This window comes from Panthera leo, chromosome C2, assembly GCF_018350215.1.
Source record: "Panthera leo isolate Ple1 chromosome C2, P.leo_Ple1_pat1.1, whole genome shotgun sequence".
Classification (NCBI taxonomy): domain Eukaryota; kingdom Metazoa; phylum Chordata; class Mammalia; order Carnivora; family Felidae; genus Panthera; species Panthera leo.
This window is the reverse complement of record NC_056687.1, coordinates 4,029,733-4,050,589: the sequence shown is the minus strand read 5'-3', so window position 1 is coordinate 4,050,589 and position 20,857 is coordinate 4,029,733. Positions and strand designations below refer to the sequence as shown.

At 55.1% G+C, this 20,857-nt stretch overlaps 1 protein-coding gene across 1 annotated transcript in view; it reads right to left on the bottom strand.

The window, feature by feature from the left end:
* C2CD2 (C2 calcium dependent domain containing 2) overlaps positions 1 to 20,857 on the bottom strand; it is a 48,052-nt gene that overhangs the window by 21,292 nt on the left and 5,903 nt on the right. Inside the window, exons 2-5 of the mRNA XM_042954510.1 lie at positions 17,238 to 17,336; positions 6,662 to 6,781; positions 2,982 to 3,086; positions 1,059 to 1,181 (exon numbers count right to left, since the gene is read on the bottom strand). Coding sequence (XP_042810444.1) covers positions 1,059 to 1,181; positions 2,982 to 3,086; positions 6,662 to 6,781; positions 17,238 to 17,336 — 447 coding nt within the window. The remainder of the gene's footprint in view (positions 1 to 1,058; positions 1,182 to 2,981; positions 3,087 to 6,661; positions 6,782 to 17,237; positions 17,337 to 20,857) is intronic.

Below are 20,857 nucleotides of genomic sequence, written 5' to 3'. Positions count from 1 at the left end.
CTCGTGCTCTCTCCCTCTCTCAAAAATAAATAAACAAACTTTTAAAAAAGTTTGTCAACCAGGACCCTGCTGATTGTGACCTGTAAGAAGTAGTCACAAAAGTCCTTAGGCTCCCAGTCCATGAGTACTGGGGCCAGAGCAATCACAGGGCTGGGATGGAGGTAACATATTTCAATTATATATGCATGACGGTTAATTTTATGTGTCAACTTCACGGGGCCACGGGACACGCAAGTATTTGCTCATTGTCCTGGGTGTTGCTATGAGGGTATTTTTGCACGAGGTTAACATTTCAATCAAAAGACCAAGTAAAGAAGGTTGCTCTCCCTAATGTGGGTGGGCCTCGTCCAATCAGTTGAAGGCCTGAACAGAACAAAGGCCGACCTTCCCTGGAAAAGAGGAGATTCCTCCAGCCTGACTGCTTTAAGCCGGGATATCAGTTTTTTTCCTGCCTTTAGACTTGAATGGAAACATTAGTTCTTCATGTCTGCTGGCCTTCAGACGGGAAGTGCCCCCGGGGTTCTCCTGGGTCTCCAGCTCGCTGACTCACCCTGCAGATCCGGGGACTGTCGGCCTCTGTGATCACGTGAGCCCATTCCTTACAATAAGTTTTTGTGCATGTGAACAAATGTACATTTATATAAATACACAACTGGCTCATGCAGTTACGGAGGGTATTAGATAAAGCCCCCTTGCTTCGAGGGCATGTTCTCATAGCTGATTGGGTTTCCCAGGTCCCATAGTCCTGGAAGGATGAGATCCGAGACCACAGGCTCTGAGGGGACAGCCAACACAGAAAAGCAGAGGGTCAAGGCCAATGAGGGCTGGACCGTGCGGAGAGGCCCAGACACCTGTTCCTTCCATCCCACGGGGCTTTGGAACCCTGTGCCCTGAACTCGAAGCTCGTCCCTGACACGGTCAAGATCACCAGCAAGCAGCCGTTCACTCTGGCTCTCCCACGGGGGGTGGAGGGACAAGGGGAGCGCGTGCAGATTCTCCAGGAGGGGGACCCTGGTCCCAAAGGGTCGGGAAGCTCCGCCCTCCGTGGACTGACTTACCTGAACTTCCCTCACATCCACAGGCTTGGTGCTCAGAACCACCGACGGCGAGGCAGAACCAACCAGGTGCTTCAAGATATCCTTGAGGGTTTCAGACACTGCTTTCGTCTCAGCCGCCCGCTCCTGCCGGAAGAAGACAAGCCACCCAATCATTTCATGACCGTCGCCGTGCAGCCGGACGGGCAGGTGACTGCTCTCCTCACCGCATCCCCCAGGCAAAGCCCGCTGGGTGCGGCCTGGGCTCCCGGGAGGTCAGATTAGGACAGGTGACGTCTGGGAGACGGGGTCCTCCGATCTCACAGATCATCAGGCCCCTTATTTCTAAAAACGGCAAAAGTAAAGACACGGGATACAGAAACATGCTGCTATTTCTGCGTAAACCCTTTCCGACAGATGTGTTTTTTCTGTCTCGCGTGACATTTTTTTTTTTTTAAGTTAAAAAGTATTCAAGTAAGTGAAAAGGCCCAAGGAGAAAGACAAGCTTGTAGAGGAACAAAACTGGATGATTTGTGTTATCAGGGGTCAGCTCCATAGAGCTGTAATAATTCACACCCAACAGAAACGTGTTCCTGCGTTCCGGAATGCACACAGCACCACTGTTCATAAAGCCCCAAACTGGAAACTCCCTAAGTATCCGTCAGTCTCTAAATAGATACGTAAACTGTGGGGCAGTCACACGGAGGGAGTGCCACACCAGCCCTCTGGTGTCCCTTGTCTCCTCTGGGGTAAATGCCCTAGCTGCGGGGCTCCAGCTACCCCCGCCTGCTCAGGGGACAGGACGTTTGCAGGAAAGACCTCCCCCGGGACCACAGACCCATGGAAAACCTCTGACTTGCAGGGTTGGAGGGATCTCAGAGATCGGTCTGCCGACGGCCGGCCAGGTCCTGCTCTGGCCAACTTAGTCCCAACGTGCCCATTAGCGAACATCTACTCTCTGCTAGAAACTCTAGTAAGTATCAAAATAGCAAATACCCACGTCACTCTTAGGATAAGTCAGGCTCGATCTTAGGCACTTCTAGGTACTAGCTCATTTAATCTTCACGACCACCTTGACTATCATTGTTCCCACTCGAGCGACGAGGACACTAACGCACAGAGAAGTGAATTACCACGCGTAGGGTCACCCGGCGCGTGAGCGGCAGAGCCGAGAGCCAAACCCAGGCGTTAAGGCTCCGCGGTCTGTACTTAACATGTCGTCCCTTCCCTTCAACACGTCCTCGGTAACACCGATTTTCTTCAAGTGAGGTGAAATCCGCAGGACATAAAATTCACCATTTTAAAGCAGACATTGCGGTAGCTTTGGGACGCTCTGCTCTGAGCATTGGGACGCTCAGTGCTGTGCAACCACCCTCGCTCTGTCACCCGTACCCTGATCTCTCGCTCCCCGCGGCCACTCCCCACCCTCCCCAACCAACTGCCCCTGCTGGCCACTGCTCTGCCTTCCGCGTCTACGGTTTGCCCGCTGCGACAGCTCCTAGAAATGGGATCGTAAACACGAGTTTTCGTGTCGACTTGCCTCGCTCTGCTTGACCTTTTCGAGGTTCCTCCACGTGGCAGCAGGTGTCAGAACCTCATTCCTTGTTTGCGGCTGAAAAAATACTCCATCGTACGGATGGATGGACCTCGTTCTGCTCACGTACTTGAGTCTTTTTTTAACCCCGCCCCCAATTTCTTGTCGCTTCACAGAGGAGGAAATGGGGTGCTCAGATGCCAGAGTTCATGCCCAGATGAGCAGCTGGGTCGGGCCGGCGTCGGATTCATCCCACGCCCTGCCGCGGCCGCCCCGTTCTCTGGGACGAGGGGAGAAGCCTGCCCGGGGAGGCGCTGGTCCGAGCCTCTGCTCCCCAGATCGGGCGCTCGCGACCTGCGAGCACGTTCACACACACCGATGGGGGGAGGGATCGTAAAAACTTACGGACTGACCTCCGCCGGTGCTTTGGGCTGGACGGTAACGGCCGTTTCTGGAGTGCTGACGAAGGACCACTTGATCTGGATGTCGTCTCTCCTGTCCTTCATGTGGAGCTCCAGCTACGAAGAAACACGGCTGTTGGGGAGCTGCCCTTCCCACCAAAACCCCAAGCGTATCCGTGCGCGCGTAGGCCTGTGTGTGTGCGCGCGTGTGCGCGGGTTCATTTACGTTCTTAGACACCCGCCTGGCCTCCCCTTGCCTTCTCAAAACGGTAAGGAAAACTCTAGCCCGGCCCCATCCCCGCCAGCGCCTTCCTCGGCCTCAACCTGCCACTCAGGGCCCTCAGCGCTGGCGGCTGAAGGCCAGATGTCCCTCAACCCTGTAGTCTATCACATGAATAATTCCCTGGGCCCTGCATTTCTCCGCGGCAGTGTCACCAAGGCGCTAAGGAGAGGGAGGAACGGAAGGAAGCCAGAGCTCAGCCCAACCCCACTCCCGTGCACTCCCCGCGGGCTGTGCACCTCCTCTCTTGCCTGGGCCAACACCCACCCTCTAACCGGACTCTGAGCCCTGGCAGCCATCCGTCGAACCCGCCCCATCTGTGGCGGCAGAATAATGCCCCCCCCCGCAGAGATGTCCTCGCGAAGATTCTCGTAATCTGTGACTAACGTGGCCTGATATGGCAAAAGGGGGCTTCGCAGGAGAGACTAGGGTAAGGGCCACCCCAGCGAGCCCCGGGGAATCAGGTGAGCCCTTAGAGACGGGAGAGGAAGGCAGGAGAGCAGGCCAGCGAGGGGCCTTCACGACGGAGGGAGGATGCCAGGAGCTCGGGAATGAGGGGGCCCGTCCAAGCTGCCGACAGCCTCCAGCTGACCTCCGGCAAGGACACAGGCTCTCGGCCCTCCAGCCCTAAGGACCCGAATCACGCCGACAGCCCAGTGAGCAAGGAAACGGGTCCCCCCAGAGCTTCCAGACCAACGGGCCTCCGGAACGGGGACGTGGGACGTTGGTGGCATGTTAAGCTAAGCCTGCGGGGACTTGCTTCGGGGCCGCGAGGCCAATGCAGGCCCCCCGATGCACTTGTAGCGGCCACAACAGAGGGCCTGGAGTGTCTCCCGCCTTGGTGGTTAGTAACCCAGCCACCTCCAGCAGCCCCCTGTGCTCCGAGGGGGAATCCACAGAGTGGATTCAAAGTGTGTCAAGAGATCAAAGATACAACTGTGCTCCTTGTGTCTGAGCTGCACGAAATGGCACGTGAGCCATCTCGGAAAACCCCATTTCCTCGCCGGAGGTGGATGGGTCTGGCAGGACTCCGTCTGTTCCGGAACAGGCGGTGAACGTCGGGTAAGCGCGTCCCAGACGTTGGAGGTGTTTTCCAGCTACACCGTCCAAAATCTCGGGGGCGAGCGAGAGGGCATTAGCCTCTGACGAGTGCGTGTTGTGACGCTCACCCCCCCTCGACTCTCAGAAGGGAAGTGTTGGCGGCTGGGGCTGGGGGGGAGCGGGGGCTGGATCTCAGAAAAAGGCCATTTAGGTAGCCAGAAAATCTGGTTTGCCCTGGGTATGCAAAACCACGTCTGTGTAGGAAAGGCATGTGGGGCAGTGTCCTCCCTTGTGGCTGGGGGCGCTGGATGACTTGGGCTCATTCCCCACTTAGGCCGCCAAGCACAAGGACAGAGGAAAGGAAACCCAGGGTTGCATCAGCAGGGACCCCTAGAACAGACCCAGAAATTTACGGTGTTCACACGCTGGCCGAATGGGGCGCCCGTGGACCCCCGCTTCGCGGGAGAGACACACAGTTACTGACGCTTTGGGCACCCGGAGCTTGACCACTAAGCCTCTTATAATTACTATACGTGTCTCTACGTAACTTCTATACGTATCATCGTTAACAGTATGCAAAATATATACCAGCACACCTCACAGACACTGCAGGTTCGGTCCAGACCACGACAGAGCAGGTGTCACGAGAAAGCAAGTCAAATGAATTTGCCTGGCTTCCCCCCCCGGCGCATAAAAGTTACGCCGACACGACACTCTCCGCGTGCGACAGCGTCACGTCTGACAGGTGACGGCGTATGTGCGTTGACTTAATCAAAACACACTGTATTGCTAAAAGTTGGTAACCATCATCTGAGCTCTCAGTGAGCTGTAATCACGGATCACAGATCTCCGTGAGAAACAGATTAAGGACAAAGTAGGACGTGTTACAGAATCACCCAACTGTGACGCAGAGGCCACCGCAAGCCTTCGGTTGGTGAACGATGCAGTATCTACGAAGCGCAATAAAACGAGGGAGGCCTGTACGAGTCTGTAATTATCATAATAAGAAGACTATAATCAGAAAAACTACAGGAACACTCATCTTTTAACTTGTAAAACATACTAAGAGTTCTTTTAAAGATCTTTCTCTTTTTTTTAAGTTTATTTATTTATTTTTGAAAGACAGAGCACGCGCATGGGAGGGGCAGAGAGACAGAAGGGGAGAGAAGATCCCAAGCAGGCGCCGTGCGGTCAGCGCAGAGCCCTACGCGGGGTCCTGTCTCACAAAGCACAAGATCGTGACCGGAGCCGAAATCAAGGGTCGGGACACTTAACCAACTGAGCCATTTTAAAGTTGATTTTTCCATGGGTGGCTCAGTCGGTGGAGCGTCTGACTTCGGCTCAGGTCACGATCTCGCGGTCCGTGAGTTCGAGCCCCGCGTCGGGCTCCGTGCTGACGGCTCGGAGCCTGGAGCCCGCTTCGGATTCTGGGTCTCCCCCCTCTCTGCCCCTCCCCTGCTCACTCTCTCTCGCAAACATAAACATTAACAAACAAACAAATAAATAAAGCCAACTCTTTCCGAAAGAGTCCGGCACTGGGTCCTGAAGCAGCACAGCTGTCCTCCACCTCAGATGCCACTTGCCTTGTCCTTCCTGCCAACGACATCCCGGATTTGTGGACGTGCCTTGAGAAATATCACATCTCCCACTTTCGGTGAATCGGCAACCTCTGAATTCGTTGTGTGTCTGTGTGTCTGTGTGTGTGTGTGTGTACACGTGTGCACATGTCTGTGTATAGATGTGTGCGTGCATATGTACATGCGTATGTGTGTATCTTTGCACACAGGTATTGTGCACGTGTGTGCATACATGTGCGCATGTCTGTGGGTGTACATGTGTGTGCACATACGTACGTGTGAGCATGCCGTACATGTGTGTGCACGTATGGATGTGTGTGCATATGTGTGCGCATGTCTGTGTGTAGATGTGTGTGCATGTGCACATGTCTTTGTGCATGCATGTATGTGTGCACGTATGTGTGTGCATGTGTGTATGTGCATACGTGTGTGCATGACTGTGTGTACATGTGTGTGCACGCCGTACATGTGTGTGCACATATATACGTGTGTGCTACGTGTGCACATATCTGTGTGTAGATGTGTGCGTGCATGTGCACGTGTCTTTGTGCATACGTGTGTGCATGTATGTGCGTGCATGTGCACACGTGTACGCGTGTCATACGTGTGTGTGCGCATATACACAACACGCACGCTTTATTTCCTGCAGGTACAATATAATACAGAAGGTCTGGAAACTATGAAATGAATGATTAATAAAATCAGGGAATCACAGCCCCATGGGCACGCCACGCTTACCCCACAGGTTTACGAGCACTGTCTCCCCACGACTCACTCGATCTACCCACGCTTACCTGTAAATGAACTGGGGACAGCCTGACACCGTACAGCTGGCGCCCCGTGTCTCCCGGGGATGCGGGCCCCGCACTGACCAGGAACTGCATGGCCTCGCCCACCACGTGACAGGACACCACCTGGTGGAGGGACAAGGTATGACAGGAGAATTCGTTCCGTGTACCTCTTTCAGTTCATCGACTGCAATACTCAGGACGTTAAAAGTTAGCAAGGACGAGAATTTAGAGTTCCAAAGTTGGATAAATACCCAGATTCACATGTTTTCTATTACTTAGTTTGAAAACTGGGAACAGTGTTGCAAGTCTTTTCTTCCTGATGGTTTCTCCAGAGCTAACACTGTTTCGCCCAGCAGTTGTTACATTCTTTCCCCACAAGAAGTTTTCCCTTGACACTGTGTTCCATTTCTCCCCACCAGCCGATTTAAAATTCCCCGGACATTTCCAGGTGCCTATGGAGTAAAAGCCATTAGCCGTCTCCGCTCACTAAAAATGAGCCTCAGAAACAACACAAGTGATAGATGTTGCAAGCACAACATTTAAAAATATACCCAGGACACAAGAAGTTGTTTCCATCTGAATAATTTTAAACCTATTATGGTTTTCTAAGACGCGGGGATAATTCAAAGGACATATAAAATATTGAACGCTTAGGAAATTATATGGCCTCAACAAAAATAGAATCATAGAGTGAGTTCGCTGAAGGACCTACACGACAAAGACAAGTAATCACACCAGGAATAAGCCAGACCGTATCCCCGATAAAAATCACAAAGCATTTTAGAGAGAGCTGTTACCGAACAGAGAAATATCAAGTTTCTGCCACAGATTCCCGCCACGGGAGAGGATCTTCTAGAATGGAGGGTCACCCCCACCCTGGAAGACTGCCGAGCAAGCCCCTGGGGATGACTGGGACCCATCAGGAGGCCGGGCGTAAGGCAGGAGGTTACCCCCACATTCCCAAGGGAACACCGCAGGCTGTCACTTGGGAAGGAGAAGAAAATTCTTTAATTCTCTGGTGGATTTATCAGAATCTAAAATAAAATACCAAGCGGAAAGATTATCAAAACAGTTACTCGGTCAGGCCCGCTGTTTCACAAAGTTCAGGCTGGGACATCTGCCCCCTTCCTCTTTCCCAACCCCAGCTAGCTCCTCCCTCCCCAACCCAAAGCCCCGCCCCCCCGCCCCCAGGGCCTCTCCACCCCGGGCTCATCTGCCCCTCCCGCAAAGACCCTACCTGGACGCTAACCCCCCCCACCCCCCAGGACAGGGTCCATTTCCAGCATCCACCGCGGAAGGCCTCGATGGCACAGAATGACAAAACCTCGCCTTTTCTCAATACTGCAGGCAACCCACGGCACCCATTCCGGTGGGTCGCTCTCGGAAGCCCGGTCTACACGGAGGAGTTTACGTATCCCCAGCCTGTTTTTGCCTCTCCCGAGTTCACAAAAGGTTGGAACAAAAAAATGTTTGTGCAAGAAATGTCGTCTATTCATTTCAAAAATAAATGCTCTGTAAACAATCCTTTCTGGAGGAACATAGCTTCGTGCCAGAGGAGTTACGTGCACAGATGACATGACACGGAGAACATTCACTGTCCTTTGTCACAACGGCCCGGGCCTCTACGCGGCTTCGAGCAAAACACCGCGGGGTGAGAGCTTGACTCCTGTTATGTGTTTGGAACCGGCTCTAATAAGCTCACTGGAATTTTACCAATAGAACCCCATGGCTTCGGGCGCCTGAGTGGCTCAGTTGGTGGGGGATGTGATTCTTGATCCCAGGGTTGTGAGTTCAAGCCCCACACTGGGTATAGAGATTGCCTAAAATAAAAAAAAAATTTAGGGGCACCTGGGTGACTCAGTTGGTGGAGCGTCCGACTTCGGCTCAGGTCACGATCTCGCAATCTGTGGGTTCGAGCCCCACATCGGGCTCTGTGCTGATGGCTCAGAGCCCGGAGCCTGCTTCGGATTCTGTGTCTCCCCCTCTCTCTGCCCCTCCCCTGCTCGCATTCTGTCTCTCTCTCTCTCTCTCTCTCTCTCAAAAACTAAAAAAAAAAAAAGAATAAATCATCAAGCAGATTTAAATTTAAAAAGACTTTAAAACTTCTCGAATACAAGGCTCCAACGGTCCCAATTACTACTCAAGTCACATCAAGAAAGTAAGGGCAATATTATAAACACGGAGTATCTGTAGGTCCCAAATGTCTTTGACCCAGACCAAGTGCAGTCTTGCCAGACCTATGGGTTCCGACCTCCTAAATAAAACCGGTCACACAGACAGGTGTCCCAGCCCCATTCAGGTGGAAAAGCTAACGAAAGCAACAGTCTGAACCTGCCTCAACACTTCAGCATGGCCCAACAAAACGCGACTGGAGCTGGGGCTGCTGGGAGCCCAGCTGGAGGGACAATGAGCAGGGCCAAACCCTCGTCCGGGCCAGCCTCCGCCCCTGCCACCCTGGGAATAATAATGCCCCATTTGTCAAATGGACAAGAACAAAATGGAAAGGCTTTCACCATAAGTAATCTTCTCTGAGTGCATTAAGGTGTTATCCACAATGGAGATTAAATTCTCTCAACCCCGGCGAATGGTGGCGAGCCTTCACCACCGCACAGGGGACCCCTTCCGGAGCAGCAGAAGGCAGGGTCGCCTGACCCGAGGTTCCAGAGACCCTTCCACCCGGTCAGCTTCCCAAGGGGCCAGAATGTCCAGGGTTGACATCCGCCTAAATAAGGACGAACAGGTAGAGACCCTGATCTTAACCCGCAGTCTCCCCACCCCCAAGCACGCCCACGTTTACGAGGATCCCTTCAGAAGTTTTACAGTCCTCGGTGCTCGGGCTGCTCGCTGAGGTAGTCTGATATTGATGATGGACTTACAAAGTTAGGCAGAAACTGGGAGCACCTGGGTGGCTCAGTCAGCTAAGCGTCCGACTTTGGCTCAGGTCACGATCTCACCGTGAGTGAGTTCGAGCCCTGCGTCGGGCTCTGTGCTGATGGCTCGGAGCCTGGCGCCTGCTTTGGATCCTGTGTCTCCCTCTCTGTCTGCCCCTCCCCCGCTCTCTCTCTCTCTCTCTCTCTCTTTCTGTCAAAAATAAATAAACATTAAAAAAATATTTTAAGTTAGGGAGAAACAGTATCTAGTATCTGCGATGGGACCAAGCACTTCTCCGAGAACAGACATGAGCCTCCAGCCCCAGACCAGGACTCCACGAAGCCCTGATCTGGGAGCACAGGGAGGGGCTCCCTTGGACGCAGCCAGCTGCCAACCCACCTGTGCTTTATGCCTGAGACATTTTTTCAAAGGCAGCAGACAACTCCTCGATTACATAAACCATTTCAAAATCGCACCAATGAAAAGCTGCACCGTGTACCCCAGACAAAGCCCCCTCTTCTGCAGAAGGGAGCGTTTATGGGGGACGGACTTCACATAGTGAGGGTCCCAAAGGTAAAGGCCTGGTCCACTCCCATAGATCGAGGGAGAAGCCTGGGAGGGATGCATCACGGGAACGTGAGGGCGAGCTCACATCACCGTAATCTGTTCGGACAGAACAGACCGGGGGGGGGGCTTCATTCACTTTCCTGTGCCCTCTCTCTCCAGCTTCAAGACCACAAGCTCAAACGGTCGCTCGCCTCTGCAAATAGGTTCTTATCTTGAAACTGTATTCCTTTGTTTCGACTCGGGGCCAAAGGATCCCAGGCCTAGGCACCCCTGAGTTTTGCTAACGCTTGCCAGAGAAAGGCCTGTAATAGCTTCACCTCTCAGGGCACTCTTTCCACGTTCCTTTCCAATTAAGCTTCCCGTATAGCTGCCTCAGCTCCTTCTTCTCTTAGAACACTCCAGAGAACTGGAAATAATGTAATCACTTCTGTCCCCACAAGAACCGGGAACACAGCCGTGAAAACGCAACGGAAGGGCTGATGTCACTGGATCTTTCTCGCCGTGATCACGCTTTACAACAGCCTGAGGAAAGAGCTGCAAAATGAAATGCACGCAAAGCCCCTTCGCCAATCACTCGGAGCTCCCAACGCTGCTCTCCAGACTCCCCTCTGTAAATATTCTTTACGACGGCGCCAGGCTGACGCGAACAATTATTTCGACTCTGGGGTAGAGACTCGATTTAAAAAGTAAAGCCCATGAGGGGCGCCTGGATGGCTCAGTTGGTTCGACGTCCGCCTCTTGCTTTTGGCTCGGGTCGTGATCCCGCGGTTCGTGGGATGGAGCCCCAGGTCGGGCCCTGCGCTGACGGAGCCTGCTTGGGATTCTGTCTCCCCCTCTCTCTGCCCTTCCCCCACCTCAAAAGACGGAAATCCACTTTAAAAAACAAACCAAAACCAAGCAAAACCCATCAGAGGTCAATATAATCAGAATGTCTACGAAGCTAATCCTGTTCACCCGGGGAGAGACGAAAGACGCTGGAAACAAGATGGCAGCCGACCCCGTGGAATGCTGGGCCCATGTCCTACTTGATCGTACTGATGGGCGTGCCCCGGGCCACACGGGCTCTGACACCCTACCCCAGGAGTACTCCCATGCCTCCTCTCGTTGGGACGCTTTCCGATGAACAACAAGGCTTTGCGGGAAGAATACACCCCCAGGAAGTACTGTTACTACGTAACGCGGTTACCGTGGGCATTGCTTAGCTTAAAACTCTGTCCGGGAACGTGCCATTCTCTTTCATCACCCCTGTGTATTATACGACACGTACAGGACACTCCCTTTAAAACAAAGGCAGGAGGCGGGCACCTGGGGGGCTCGGGAGGCTAAGCGTCTGACTCTCGGTTTCGGCTCAGGTCATGATCTCACCGGTTCGTGAGATCGAGCCCCGCATCAGGCCCTGAGCCGACAGTGTGGAGCCTGCTTGGGATTCTCTCTCCCTCTCTCGCTCTCCGCCTCTCCCCCACTCGTGCACGGGCTCTCTCTCTCTCTCAGAATAAATAAATCTTCTAAACAAACAAACAAATAAAAGGAAGGCCGGAGGGAATCGGGTCTTTTCTCAGCTGGCTGCCACGCTCCCTGTCTAGAGCAGCCCTGCTATCACACGTACCCTGAACGCTGCTTCCCAGAACTCCAACACGCCAACAGAGCTGCAGCTGGTCTGCGGGTCCTTTACCCGGAACCCCTGGGCTGGCTCAGCCCGGAACTCGGTACGCGCGAACCCACGCAGGTGCAGCTCCCAGGAGGCACGGCTCCCCGTTTCCAGGGTGCCCAGAAGCAAAGGTGAGTTCTTGCCCTTCCCTCTCGCCCCCCCCTCGCCACCGTCTCTTTCACGGCCGGGTGGGGGCGGGAGCAGGTGGGAAAGAACGGCAAGAACGCGCAGTCCCAGCAGGGACGATGGCGCGCCGCGCTTCAGCCTGCTCCTGGAGGCTGACTGGGCTTCAGCTCTAGCCTCTACTACGTCGTAGCTCAGAGTCAAGTTGGCCAAGTGATTGAGCCTCTCTGTGCCTCGGTTTCCTCCTCTGGACAACGGGCGTGGTTCTTGTTCCGGCAGAGAAGTACGGTGAACGCGAAGAGGCCAGGCCCGTGGCCCCGAGCGGGTCGCAGGCTGATAGCATCGGGGGCCAGGGCACAGGCTGGCCCTCGCTCGTCCCACAACCCTGCCGGGGAAGGACGCGTCCTTCGCCGACCCTACCTGCCTACGGCTCAGAGCGAGAAGGAGGCACCCAAACGAGCCCAGATCCAGCCGGTGTCTCCCGGGCTTCTGAGCTGGGCTTTCCCCCACACTGGGTGGCTTATTACGTCGATTCTAAACTGTAACCTACAGATGATCATTATACCATTAGAAGCCCCTATTTATTTACGGATGGCGCTGCAGACAGGGATGATTAAGGCTTTCCAGAGGACACCTGGCCTCACACCAAGAAAGCCAACGTGGCTCACAGCCTCCGAAGACGGCTTCCAGCACCAAGCGTGACCCTTGTTCTCACCCGCAAGCCTTCCGAGCGGTTGCGTCCGGAGAGATGCACCACGCTCCCGGCAGGAAATGCACGGCTCCGTCACTGGGTACCTGTCACGGCAGGACTCTCAACGCCTGACTCACACTGGAGGAGTTGCCACACGGCCCTCGCAGACCTCTTACCTCCACGGAACCCGGCGCGGCATTTCTAAATCCACGGCCACGCCGTGAAAGGGCTATTGGGACGTCTCACGGGGGCAGAACTCGCTCTCGGGCCACGTGCGCTGCAGAAACAAAGGCTCTCCTTTTCTGGGTCAAACGTTCTGCAGCAAAACTCTCCCGGGATGTGTGCAGAAAGAGAACGTAGGTAGAAACTCGTCGCTCTTGTGTAAGAGGGTAATTACAGTCTCGGAGAAATAAATATATTCAGTGCGTGTTGGGACTGGAAGAGAAGGCAGAGAGAGTCCCGGGAGAAAAGTTCAAAGGTGATGCCTTTGGTGCAGAGGGCCCCACGGGGAACGCCTGGGTCCGGCCTCCCGCCGGGGCCAGCCGAGACCGCACACAGGGAGCCACAGCGACAGGGATGTGACAGAAAGATGTCCCGCCAGGCGAGCACAGGCTCGCTGCAAGGACAGAATTCCTGCAGGAAACTCCACCACTCAAAACCCCCGCAGGGCTTGGTGCCTGGGATAGATGTCTGGTCTTTGTCCCCGGCTCCCGGCTCCCAAAACCACCACAGTCTCCCAAACGATGACGGTGTTTTGCGTGTGCCACGGAGATGACTGGTGGCGGGAGGTCCATGCGTCGCTGCGGGACGGGGGCTGGTTACCAGCAACGCCAGCCACGATCAGGGCGTTGGGACCTTCGGCCCCACTCCTGGCCTCCAGGGAGTTCAACCGTGATTTGCTAGTGATTTACTCAATCCCGCCTGAGTAATGAAACCTGCAGGAAAATTCCAAACGGTGGCATTTGGAGAGCTCTGGGTCCGCCCACACGACAGGGTGCTAGGAGGGTGGTGTGCCCGAGAGGGGCCCCTTGCCCCAGCCCTTGCCCTGTGCATCTGTCCCCTCTGGCTGTTCTTTCCCTGTGATGCAAATACTAGGAAGCAAGCTGGTTTCCCGGATGCCGTGAGTTGTGGCAGCAAATTATCAAACCCGAGGAGGAGTGGGAATCCCCGACTGGAGACTGGCATCTGAAAGGGGGGTAGTCGTGTGGGGCTGCGCCCTTCCCCTGGGGCCCCGTGTGGAATTCGGCTCAGAACGGAACCGAGCTACCGAACACCCAGTTGGTTGTTGCGGGTTGGAAAGAGCCCACACCCCTGGCGTCCGGGCGCTGCAGGCACGCGGCACACCTGCTGAGCCAAGGCCGGCCAGGGTGAGCGTTCGGCACCCATCACGGGCTGTGCAAGACGACTCACGCCTCCCTAAGCTGAGCGAGACCTCATTCTCGGCATGGGACGTGGCGGCGGGGCATTTGCTGATGAGCAAGACATCTGCCAAGGCGATTACTTTGGCGCCCGGGGGGCTCCAGGGGTTGCAGGAAAAAGTCCAGCACCGGGCACCCTGAGAGCAGGTGTTCCTTGGTTCCTTGGTGGCCCACAGGCAGTCAGGGCCAAACATGAGTCGGGAAGGTGCTCACAAAGGGAGATCAGAGTCCCCATTCGCATCTAGACCACCAGAGATGTGACTGCACGCTCGACCCGCTTGGTCCAGCCTGGACGTGTCCTTGTCATTAACTCAGGTGCCATCCCACATGTCCCTCATCAGGGCTGGGTCGGGGAGATGGGAAAGATACAGGCCGATCACACAGGGCGAGCTCAGGAAGGGGAGGGTGACACCTGCGAAACCACACGTCTCTATTTCTTTCTAACCTTTGCTGGTGGGTCCCAAGTGCTGTCACAGCTTCTTCCTTCTCAAGAACCACGCGGGGCACGGAAGATAGGCAGCGAAGCTGACAGAGGTTTCGGTACGTGTGAACATGTTGGGGGGTTGGGGGGCGGGCAGATCCTAAGAGGAGGAGGACCCCATTGCTGTGAGCGTCCTGCCCGATGCAGAGGTCCAAGAACACAAGGTTCGAGGTCCCGAGGGCGAGGAGAGACAGGCCCTGGCGTGTTACCACCTCCCCTGGCACACAGGTGTCATGGGACCTCCCTCCAAGGTCACAGCACAACAGAGACTCTGATGAACCTGCCTTCGTGACTTCAAACGCACCGTGGTCAGCCAGAAGGCTCGTCCGCCCGTCCGTCCGTCCGTGAATGGGGAAGGCGGCGCGCAGGACCCTCGAACTGGGGGGTTTCCTACACCCAACCTCCCAGGGGCCAGGCAGATGCCAACAGGGCGCCCCCCCCACTGGTCTGGGGGGGTCTGGGGGCCTGACACCCGACTGGCCGGCCAGCTGGCCTGAGGACAGCGCCACCCGTAGCCTTGACAAGGCAATGACAAAGTCCCGTTTCCTCATCTGACCAAGAACACACGGAAGTCAAAACCTCTGAAGAAACTCGTAAGACGAAACAAGATGCTGTATGCGCTCTGCCACTTGTCTGAAGTGCATAAGATGCTTCAGAGAGTTCACTGGGGGCGGGGGGCAGCGGCCCCTTCCCGGGGGGAGCAGAGGAAGAGGGCTACATGCAGGGGACAAGAGGGCAGGTGTCTATATTGTTTTCAACCTTTTTTTTTTTTAATTTTTAATGTTTATTTATTCCTGAGAGAGACAGAGGGCGAGCAGGGGAGGGGCAGAGAGAGGGGGAGACACAGAATCCAAAGCAGGCTCCAGGCCCCGAGCCGTCAGCACAGAGCCCCACGCGGGGCCCGAACTCACGGACCGCGAGATCGTGACCCGAGCCGAAGTCGGACGCTTAACCGACGGAGCCACCCAGGCGCCCCATACACTGTTCCCAACGTTTTAATGAGCGTGCGCCATTTCTGTCGCTGTATTAAAATAAGCATGGCTTCACCATCCGCTTCCTGAGGTTGCTTGTCTGGCACTAAACGTGAAGACCTTCGAAAATGCTCGATCACTAGGTCCACCCGTCGGTTCCCTCCTCTACACCTCCGGGCCAGCCCTGAACTCTTCCTCCCCGACCGGGACAGTGTCAGATAGCACCAAGCAGAAACTGCCACCACGGAGGGCTTCGGTCCCTATCGGCCCATGACAGGGAGGGGGCTCCCGGAGTGAACTGCCCTCAGCCCCCCGGTGTCATAAAAGCACCGGGCACCTGCTTGCCCAGCCCCTTCGGCCCTCGCGGGCCATGCTGGTCTCAGCACCCCGGCATCGTTACCACCAGCCTCCTCCTGTAACCCCAATATCTTCCAGAGACTTCCCCACCGTCGTTACAGGGAGAACACAGCACGAGACTCCAGCGCCGGCAAGGGGGAGGGGGGCGGAGAGCCCTCCTGGGCCGCCAGGACGCAGCAGGCGGGGAACGGCGCTCTGGTGGCCAATCCCAGAACCCTTGGTCAAGGTGCAGCGGGCACGCCTACAACCCTGCAGCTCAGCTGCTCGTGAGCCGTCCCCCTGCTGGCGCCTGAGGACTCGGGACGGTAACCCTGCCAAGCGCCATGCGGGTTTGCTGTGCTTGTGGAAGACAGAACACAACTCGCTTATCCACCGACAGAACATGAACACGGAGGCTGTGGTCCAGCCAGAAGCCTGAGCTGTAAAGAGAAGCAACCAGGCGCGCCCGGGGGGGCTCAGGCGGTTGGGCGTCCGACTTCGGCTCAGGTCACGGTCTCACAGTTCGTGGGTTCGAGCCCCGCGTCGGGCTCTGCGCTGACAGCCTGCTTGGGATTTTCTCTCTCTCCCCCTCCCCCGCTTGCTCTCTCTGTCTCTAAACAAACCAACCAACAAACCAACAGAAATGGAACCTGAGCGGCAAACAACACTCTACAGCAGGGACGGGGAGCAGAATCCAAGGGGCAGGGCTCAGGGTCCGGCGATGCTCTCCTTCTCCAGCCACCTGGGCTCACGCAGCTGCCCCCCACTGTCTGCTAAATGGCGCGTGTGCAACTTGGCAGGGAAAGGTAGACAGACACGGGGGGGTAACCCTTGTATGTAAGAGAAAACGTCTGAGGACTTTTTGCAGATACTTGCCATTAAAAAACAAAATTTCTGTTTCCACCATTCACAGCATTCGACCCGTCTAATAAGTAATTTTAACCTGTGAACGATCACGGGCTGGAAGATGAACTCTCCGTAGCATCGAAATGGCTCAAATCTATGCCACCTGTATATACGCACAGGCAAAAATATATGCATTTTGTTGAGATGTAATTCACAGGTCGTTTAACTTGCCCGTCACCCCATAAAGACACTCTGCGCCCGCGGGCAGGCAGAATCCGTTGCCCCCCACCCCGTGCCCGGAGACCCTGAGTCCACGTCCCGTCTCCCTGGATGGATCCATCCGGGACACGCGACATAGACAGCGTGTGTTCAAGGCCCCGGGCATGCGGCATGCGTCCGCCTCTCCTTTTTTAAGGCCAAAGCACATCCCGTTGTGCTGATCGACCATAGCTTACGTATCCGTTCATCACAGGATAGACCAGAATTTTTTTTTTTAGGTTTTTAAGGTGCCCACGTTTTCAATAATCCTAAGACCCAATAACCTCCCCCCGACCCCCGCCACCTAGGCTTTACATTTGCTCCCTCGGCAGGTAAGGGTCCACGGCAGGCGCCCACGCCCCAGCTCACCTTCTCCTGGGCTGACCTGGCCACACTGGAGACCCGGTGCACCTCCAGCCCCAGGGGCTGCCACAGCGGGTCCTCCTCAAAGGACAGGAGCAGCGGGCCCTGGAACAGAGGGAGAAGCACGGTGAGGCCCTCCTTAAAACCGGCATACTGGCGAGAAAGCTCTGCAAATCTGGGAACGTCATCTGACTCCTGTCACTCCAATGTGTGCTTCTAAACAGCAGCAGGGGTCACGGAGAACACACGCCCCCGAGAACCTGCTCACGACACGGTGTGCCCGGGCCGGGCTTTGGTTCCCAGAGCAGGATGGCAAACAACCCAGGGAGGTGGCCCTAACGACGGCAAAGGGAACCCTGAACACCCGTGTTTACACGGGCAGGAGAGAAGCCCGGCTCCCGGGGCAGCGTGCTTGGGGCGACCCCGCAGGTCCAGCACCGTATCTGGCCAAGCACGGCAAGTTCAAGGGCTCCGTCCTCTTCTCCTGGCAAAGGCCAGACTTCTCTCTGGTCTTAGAGGACCGCCTCTCCCCGTCCACGTGGTTGCCCGCATTGTGACTTCAGGTGCGGCCCCCTCCCCTCTCCCAGGGCCCGGGCGCCTCTCGCTGGAACTTGAGACCCCTTGGCTCAGAATGAACCAGCCTGGCTGCTGTGCCCAAGGAGCAGATTCCTGAGCCCCTGCTGCCCAGAGCTTTGGAGCCGCCGGGCTCCTGCCCCCCAAGGTCTCCTGGTTCAACTCTGCCCTCAGCTCTGTGCACCTTACCGCACCCCGTGAGTAAACCCTTCTGCGGCTTATCAGCCTAGGTCCATTTTGGTTTTTGCAATTAAAAATCTCCAAATGAGGGGTGCCTGGGTAGCTCGGTGGGCTAAGCATCTAACTCCTGATTTCAGCTCCGGTCATGATCTCACAGTTCGGGAGTTCCAGCCCCACATCCGGCTCTGTGCTGATAACACGGAGCCTGCTTAGGATTCTTTCTCTCCCCGTCTCTCTACCCGCCCCCCCCTTCCCAGCCCAAGCTCACGCTCTCTCTCAAAATAAATAAACCTAAAAAAATTTTTTTAATCTCCAAATGAGACGTAGGCAATTAAATTAATATGTCCACAAGGCAGTAACACTGATGTTTTATAAAATAATAAATCAGGGCAGGGATAGTCAACCAAGTCTTGGCCTTTTAAGTTTCTTATGTTTTTAAGTTTATTTATTTATTTTGAGTGGGGGGACAGACAGAGGGAATGAGAGAGAGAGAGAGAGAGCGAGAGAGAGACAGAGAAACCCAAGCAGGTTCCATGCTGTCAGAGTGTGGGGCTCAAACCCACGAACCATGAGATCATGACCTGAGCCAAAATGCACCAAAGCTCTCCTGGCAAGCACAGTGCCAACGAGCAAGTGATGGAGTTCTCCTGGGGCTGCTTCTTAACAATTCCCGAGGACCAAGAGTGACACTGAAAGACACAGAACGTTCTCGTTAACATGCTTCTAACCTCGCCCTGCTTTTAGTGACATCTACCTCACCCCCTAAAGGTCATCAGGGGAGAATCCAGTCTACTTCTCGAGAGAGATGTAGTCACGGCCCGGGCCCCTCTGCAGACACTCCCCGTGGCCGGAGGTTGTGTCCCGTGTGTGTCCTGCTGGCCAGCGGCAGGTGCCCGCCGCGAGCTCGCTGAGCGCACGGAACCGCTGGCTCAGGGAGCTGATCGATAGAGATTCAGCATCATCACCTGCTGCCCCCAGATCAGTGGATGCAGGTTGTCCTCTCCCACCTCCGGCACCTTTGGGACTAAAACCCTGAAAAGGTTCCGCTGGGAGATTCAATGTCGAGCGGCGGTCTCGCAAAGGAAGTACGGTATTTGTGTTCAAATAAGGACCCGGGGATTCCTTTTCGCTCCCACGCTGCCTGAGGCTCGGGTTCCGGAAGCCCGGCGAGCACGCGGAATCGTTCACACCCTGCCCGTTGTAGAGTCTACAGGGCAAGACTTCACGCCCACACGGAGAAGCAACACACAGGCATCGGCAGGAGCACGCTGAGGAAGGAACACCAGGAGGAGGGCCACCCAGCGTGAACACACGTTACAGAACCTCCGCAATTCAAACTGTGTGGTGCAGGTGCACGAACACGCAGACGGTCCAGGGGACTAGAACAGCCCGTCCAGAACACACCCAAATGCACGGACACACGTCATATACGTCGAACGTGGCATTCCAAATCACTGGGTAAAAAATGAATTTTAAAAATCAGGAGCGGGGGGTGTCTGGATGGTTTAGTTGGTTAAGCATCTGACTCTTGCTTTTGGCTCAGATCACAATCTCACAGCTCTGAGTCGGGCTCTGCGCTGATGGTGGGAAGCCTGCTTGGGATTTTCTCTCTCTCCCCCCCCACCACCCCTCCCCTGCTCGCTCTCTCTCTCTCTCTCTCTTAAATAAATGAACTCTTGGGGCACCTGGGTGGCTCAGTCGGTTGGGCAGCTGATTTCGGCTCAGGTCATGATCTCACAGCTCGTGAGTTCGAGCCCCGCGTCGGGCTCTGTGCTGACAGCTCAGAGCCTGGAGCCTGCTTCGGATTCTGTGTCTCCCTCTCTCTCTGCCCCTCCCTTGCTCACCCTCTGTCTCTCTCTCAAAAATAAATAAACATTAAAAAAAAATAAATGAACTCTAAAAAAAGTCAGGATGTGGGAGAAATCCCAGATGGAACACCAACACCAACGAACAAACCTACCCCTATTACAAATGAACGCCATAACCCCCACCCCCAAGGGGTGGGAAGACACACATCTCACCTAAGAAACTTTGGATGACAACAGCCTGACTGCAGCAGGCATAACCTCGTCTGTAGGTGTGTTTCTCGTGGGTGCTAACCTTAGCAATGCTGAAACGACTTTGTGCGAGTCCTAGAACTGACCCAGTAAGTAAATATGTTACACACAGGAAGGGCCAGATGCCTCAGTCTTGGAGACGGAGGGTACAATTAAGGAAAGAAGGAGGCTGAACTCTGCGCTGTTGGGCTGCAATCCGAGCCATCAGTGTGAAGTCATGCTCTCTCAGAGGTGGACAGAAAGGTCCAGAATGGCCGACATGTGCAAACACACACTTATTGCCGAGCTCCGTGCACTGAAAGGGTCTGGAAGGAATGAGACCCCAGCAGGAATGAGCACACACGATGCCCAGATCTTGGTTTCTAAACACCTCCCCAAGGAAAGGCATCAGCACTGCTGGCAGAAGTGGCTGAACCCAGGGCCGGAAGAGGGGAAAATAAAAAGCTGGAGAGGAGTCTAGAACAAACGTCTTGTGGAGTCACGAAGAAAGGAAGTGCCAAAGCAATACATGTTTGGTATCTGGATGGAAGAGCACAAGAGGCTACCAAGAAATATCCACGAGCCCGCACGAGTGCCGATCATCGAGTGGATACGGACAAGGAGGAGACGGGTAGCTCTTTCTCGCAGTAGAATTGCAATGAACAAACGCAGGAGAGAAGGAAACGGAGAACCATCATCCACAAACTGTACGGAAGCAAACGTTGCAGACCAGGTACACCCTGGGTGCCAAAATCAGTGAGTTGAAGTTTGACAAGTGCCAGATTTACATCGTCTCAAAGCAGCTCCCCGAAGTATCTGTTCACCACAAAGGCGAGG